A 6,000-nucleotide genomic window follows, 5' to 3' on the forward strand; every position below is an offset into this window, starting at 1 on the left:
TAAGTTCTAGGCGACTGATGACCTCAGAAGTTAAGTCGCATAGTGCTCAGACTCATTTGAACCATGCTTTCATATTGGTGAAATTTTAATCTACTACTGGGTAACATCAAACCTTCCGTAGCAGCATCCCACGAACTATGACGTGCTTGAATCCCAAATTCAGTTATTGTATCTTTCCAGCCTGGAATCACACAAAAAGTGTCACCAGACAACAGTGAAAAAGTGTTATATGACTCATGCTTACGAACTCAATCTTCTGTAGACCAGCGTGATCTAATGTGCTTGTAGAATCATGGGATGACGACTTTCTGGAAAAAATACAACAAAATATCTTTGTTCGCTAGACAGTCAGCGTGATCCCCTAGGGCTTAATGCTTGGTTTATGTGCGATTGTATCCTCCTTGGCCTGCTGTTCAGAAAGTGGTGGGGGTGTTGGGGTACAAGACTCTAGTTATCTTCGATGGTGCCCCATGCTGACCACAGGTCATGTTGTCCTCACACTACACAGTCCTCAAATGACCCTCGGCAGCGAAGAGAAGCGTCCAGCATCCAGTCATGACATTGGCCTCAAACATGCGTGACCCATCACACTGATCTACCTGTGATACTGCAAGCCTGTAACGTGCACTGCTACCTGGGCGTATTCGCATTTATTTAAGTCGATAATCAGAGTTGAAATAAATCCTGCACACGTCAATGAAGAGAACCCAAAGCCACTGATCCTGATACTATTCCAAGACTTCCCTTGCTCAGTGTCGTTGTGCACCACAAAGCTGGGGAACAGTGACTTTTTCAGTTGTTTATAGTGGACGTGTAGAGCTCAGAGTGATAGTGTGTGGATGGTTATGTGCTTTATGTTGTTACTAAACTGGGAGTAGGAAAAGGGAGTGGGAGTAGGAAAAGGGAGAGAAGGAAACATAGTAGGTGAATATGGATTGGGGGGAAGAAATGAAAGACGAAGCCGCCTTGTAGAATTTTGCACAGAGCATAACTTAATCATAGCTAACACTTGGTTCAAGAATCATAAAAGAAGGTTGTATACCTGGAAGAATCCTGGAGATACTAAAAGGTATCAGATAGATTATATAATGGTAAGACAGAGATTTAGGAACCAGGTTTTAAATTGTAAGACATTTCCAGGGGCAGATGTGGATTCTGACCACAATCTATTGGTTATGAACTGCAGATTGAAACTGAAGAAACTGCAAAAAGGTGGGAATTTAAGGAGATGGGACCTGGATAAACTGAAAGAACCAGAGGTTGTAGAGAGTTTCAGGGAGAGCATAAGGGAACAATTGACAGGAATGGGGGAAAGAAATACAGTAGAAGAAGAATGGGTAGCTCTGAGGGATGAAGTAGTGAAGGCAGCAGACGATCAAGTAGGTAAAAAGACGAGGGCTAGTAGAAATCCTTGGGTAACAGAAGAAATATTGAATTTAATTGATGAAAGGAGAAAATATAAAAATGCAGTAAATGAAGCAGGCAAAAAGGAATACAAACGTCTCAAAAATGAGATCGACAGGAAGTGCAAAATGGCTAAGCAGGGATGGCTAGAGGACAAATGTAAGGATGTAGAGACTTGTCTCACTAGGGGTAAGATAGATACTGCCTACAGGAAAATTAAAGAGACCTTTGGAGAGAAGAGAACCACTTGTATGATTATCAAGAGCTCAGATGACAACCCAGTTCTAAGCAAAGAAGGGAAGGCAGAAAGGTGGAAGGAGTACATAGAGGGTTTATACAAGGGCGATGTACTTGAGGACAATATTATGGAAATGGAAGAGGACGTAGATGAAGACGAAATGGGAGATAAGATACTGCGTGAAGAGTTTGACAGAGCACTGAAAGACCTGAGTCGAAACAAGACCGCGGGAGTAGACAACATCCCATTAGAACTACTGACGGCCTTGGGAGAGCCAGTCATGACAAAACTCTACCATCTGGTAAGCAAGATGTATGAGACAGGCGAAATACCCACAGACTTCAAGAAGAATATAATAATTCCACTCCCAAAGAAAGCAGGTGTTGACAGATGTGAAAATTACCGAACTATCAGTTTAATAAGTCACAGCTGTAAAATACTAACGCGAATTCTTTACAGACGAATGGAAAAACTGGTAGAAGCGAACCTCGGGGAGGATCAGTTTGGATTCCGTAGAAATGTTGGAACACGTGAGGCAATACTAACCTTACGACGTATCTTACAAGAAAGATTAAGAAAAGGCAAACCTACGTTTCTAGCATTTGTAGACTTAGAGAAAGCTTTTGACAACGTTAACTGGAATACTCTCCTTCAAATTCTGAAGGTGGCAGGGGTAAAATACAGGGAGCGAAAGGCTATTTACAATTTGTACAGAAACCAGATGGCAGTTATAAGAGTCGAGGGGCATGAAAGGGAAGCAGTAGTTGGGAAAGGAGTGAGACAGGGTTGTAGCTTCTCCCCGATGTTATTCAATCTGTATACTGAGCAAGCAGTAAAGGAAACAAAAGAAAAATTCGGAGTAGGTATTAAAATTCATGGAGAAGAAGTAAAAACTTTGAGGTTCGCCGATGACATTGTAATTCTGTCGGAGACAGCAAAGGACTTGGAAGAGCAGTTGAATGAAATGGACAGTGTCTTGAAAGGAGGATATAAGATGAACATCAACAAAAGCAAAACGAGGATAATGGAATGTAGTCAAATTAAATCGGGTGATGCTGAGGGGATTAGATTAGGAAATGAGACACTTAAAGTAGTAAAGGAGTTTTGCTATTTAGGGAGTAAAATAACTGATGATGGTCGAAGTAGAGATGATATAAAATGTAGACTGGCAATGGCACGGAAATCGTTTCTGAAGAAGAGAAATTTGTTAACATCGAGTATAGATTTAAGTGTCAGGAAGTCGTTTCTGAAAGTATTTGTATGGAGTGTAGCCATGTATGGAAGTGAAACATGGACGATAAGCAGTTTGGACAAGAAGAAAATAGAAGCTTTCGAAATGTGGTGCTACTGAAGAATGCTGAAGATAAGGTGGGTAGATCACGTAACTAATGAGGAGGTATTGAATAGGATTGGGGAGAAGAGAAGTTTGTGGCACAACTTGACTAGAAGAAGGGATAGGTTGGTAGGACATGTTTTGAGGCATCAAGGGATCACAAATTTAGCATTGGAGGGCAGCGTGGAGGGTAAAAATCGTAGAGGGAGACCAAGAGATGAATACACTAAGCAGATTCAGAAGGATGTAGGTACTGGGAGATGAAGAAGCTTGCACAGGATAGAGTAGCATGGAGAGCTGCATCAAACCAGTCTCAGGACTGAAGACCACAACAACAACAACAAACTGGGACTGTTACACAGTATCTCAGTTGTACCAAGTCGTTTAGTACTGATGATAGTGTGGGGATGGTTTCATACTGTCTGGGTTGTTACCAAGCTATTTAGTGAGGACAGTGAAAGCTGTATACGGATTCGCCCTTGTTTGGGGAGTCCTCTGATTAAAGCTCCGAGTGGTGCTAGCTTCGGTCGCACAGCTTGAGGTTGTTGCCACTAGAGATCTGTGTGATAAATTAGATGTGGGGAGTCAATGGATGTGCAGCACGTCCCACGCTTTCCCTGACTGGTCAGCTGCTGTGGTGGGCTCGGTTTCTGCCAGGACTGAGCGCCCTTACTCGTTGTTGAGTGGGAGTTCGTTTCGAGGCGTGACAGACAGTGAATGATTCTCTGGCAGGTCGACAAAGAGTCTTCGGGTGCTATCTGTGACTGTTAAAATAGCGTTAGGCGTATGGTGGTGTTCTTTTGAGGGATAGGGCTCACATGGAGTGAAAGAAATCCATAGGACACTCTTTGTGCGTAACAGGGGGAAACACTTCCGATGTGGAACCGTTCATTCCAGATTCTTTCAGCAATGAGTTAACTCGACGGCGAGTAGATCTCGTGGAGCACGAAATTCAGGACGCCACACTTCGTTAGAAATTTTTTTCTGGTTCGTGGATAGCCAATACAGAAAGCTTCCCATCATCCGTTAGCAGATTATCAGTGCAAAGTAAACCGATATTTGAAAAAAATACAAAAAGAATCTTCAAGTATTTTGTTACAATTAGATTGAGTGTTTTCGTGTAGAAGATACTGTTACGCAAGTGACTCAGGCCCCAGTCCAACCCTGAAAAATGTTTCACATGTCATTCATTTCGTCTTCAGATAACTACGGGAAATCTGTCCTAATAACACGTCCACAGCTATTCTCCTGGCTATACGTCTGCCTCTTTTTTTCCCTAGAAGAAAGATGTCCATAAATATCAATTAATTGGGTCCAGTCAGTGACGCGTACGTAATGTAGTTTGATGTTCAATTTGAGCCTAATATATTTTAGATTTATTCGTGATTTCTGATTATTTGTGGCGTCTCAGGTTCTCGTTAAGCTGGATAAGCGAAAGCTCGCCGCAGTTCCTTTTGCGATCTCACTGTAGAGTTTTGTTTTTGATGACGCGATGTGTTAAGCACCCTCTATTTATTTATTTACTTGACTTTTCCTATGCTAACAAAGGATAATGAGAGATAACTAGCATGTTCTTACATCGTCCCAGTAAATGAATCACATTCCGTTGCTCTTCACATGATTCCGCACATATACTATGTTCTACTTCCTTTGTTTTGAGTTGTGTTCATTAATTAAGTTTGGTGTTCTTCATTACTTCATATGGTTGCGTTTTCGATTCATTGTTGGATGACAATGACAACGTCCATCAGCCCAACTAACAACAACACCGAATTCAGTTAGTTCACCTGTGTGGACGAAATATCTTCGGAACATGCAACACGTGTCGAAATTTAGTCAATAGAATGACTTCCCTACAGAGACTCAGGTGATGGAATAATATACCTTGTTACTTGCATTACTGCGTCGCTATCCTCCGAACCTTACATTGCTTAAACTTTTGCCGTTGTCGCCATTCAATAATTAAATAAAAAATAAAAGTGACACACTAAGAACGTGCGAAACGTCAACCAAACAATAATTAAGAAAGCCGTTTAAATATCGAAGAAAAAGTTTCTCCATCTAGGTCGTATATGGAAGCTATGAGACCTCAAATAGTTCTTTGCAGTGATCGTGAGTTTCTTAATAACGGATCGGAAATGAGTCTACATCTCCGAAACTAATTATAAGATTCGTATCCGACTCAGCTAACAGTACATAAAGAAGAAGGAAGAATGAGTGAAGCTTTTTGGTGTCTCCTCTTACCTTTAAACTGCAGGTAAGCTTCATTCAGTTCGATCGGCCCGGACATCTTTCCCACGAAGCTGTTGTAGACATTGCCGAAGGGGAACCGCGGCTCGAGGTAGGGCACACCCTTCCTTTGCCAGTACTTATAAGAGTACGAGAACCACGCGTACACTGCCGCCACTACCAGCGACAGGGCTACCAACACCTCGGTTAGCCACGACTCTGCGTAGAAAGCCATTATGGCGATTCTGCAAAATAACATTCAGGCATTGCATTGGTTCTCATATGCTTAGGGAAAAATTACTGTCAAGAATTTCACAGAAAATTGTTGATACCACTCCAAGCCTTCCTCTCTCTCTCTCTCTCACTCTCTTTGTGTGTGTGTGTGTGTGTGTGTGTGTGTGTGTGTGTGTGTGCGTGTGTGTGTGAGTCCGTGCGCGCCATCTCCAACCACCACTTCGCGCCCTCCGCCTTTTTCTTAACACCCACCCACCCATTCACACACACATAGACATACACACACACACACACACACATACACACACACACACACACACACAAACACACACACACACACACATACACATACACACTCACACACGTGCGCGCGCGCGTGCGCGAGCGCGCTAGCACACACACACATAAATGACAAATTACGAACGAAACCCCGCTAGAGAGAAGACGAGTGTACCCTATAGACTATACTTTAAATATCTGTATTGGCGACATTGGTAGACAATGGAAAAACATGATCAACCGAGGCACTAAAACAGGTCCTCATAACTAGATGAACACCATG

General features: G+C 42.5%; 1 protein-coding gene across 1 annotated transcript in view; it reads right to left on the bottom strand.

Moving 5' to 3' along the window:
- LOC126484224 (probable cytochrome P450 6a14) overlaps positions 1–5,447 on the bottom strand; it is a 54,656-nt gene extending 49,209 nt beyond the window's left edge. Inside the window, exon 1 of the mRNA XM_050107639.1 lies at positions 5,220–5,447. Coding sequence (XP_049963596.1) covers positions 5,220–5,439 — 220 coding nt within the window. The 5' untranslated portion in view covers positions 5,440–5,447. The remainder of the gene's footprint in view (positions 1–5,219) is intronic.
- Between the last annotated feature and the right edge of the window lie 553 nt (positions 5,448–6,000).

Source organism: Schistocerca serialis, chromosome 6, assembly GCF_023864345.2.
Source record: "Schistocerca serialis cubense isolate TAMUIC-IGC-003099 chromosome 6, iqSchSeri2.2, whole genome shotgun sequence".
Taxonomy (NCBI): Eukaryota; Metazoa; Arthropoda; class Insecta; order Orthoptera; family Acrididae; genus Schistocerca; species Schistocerca serialis.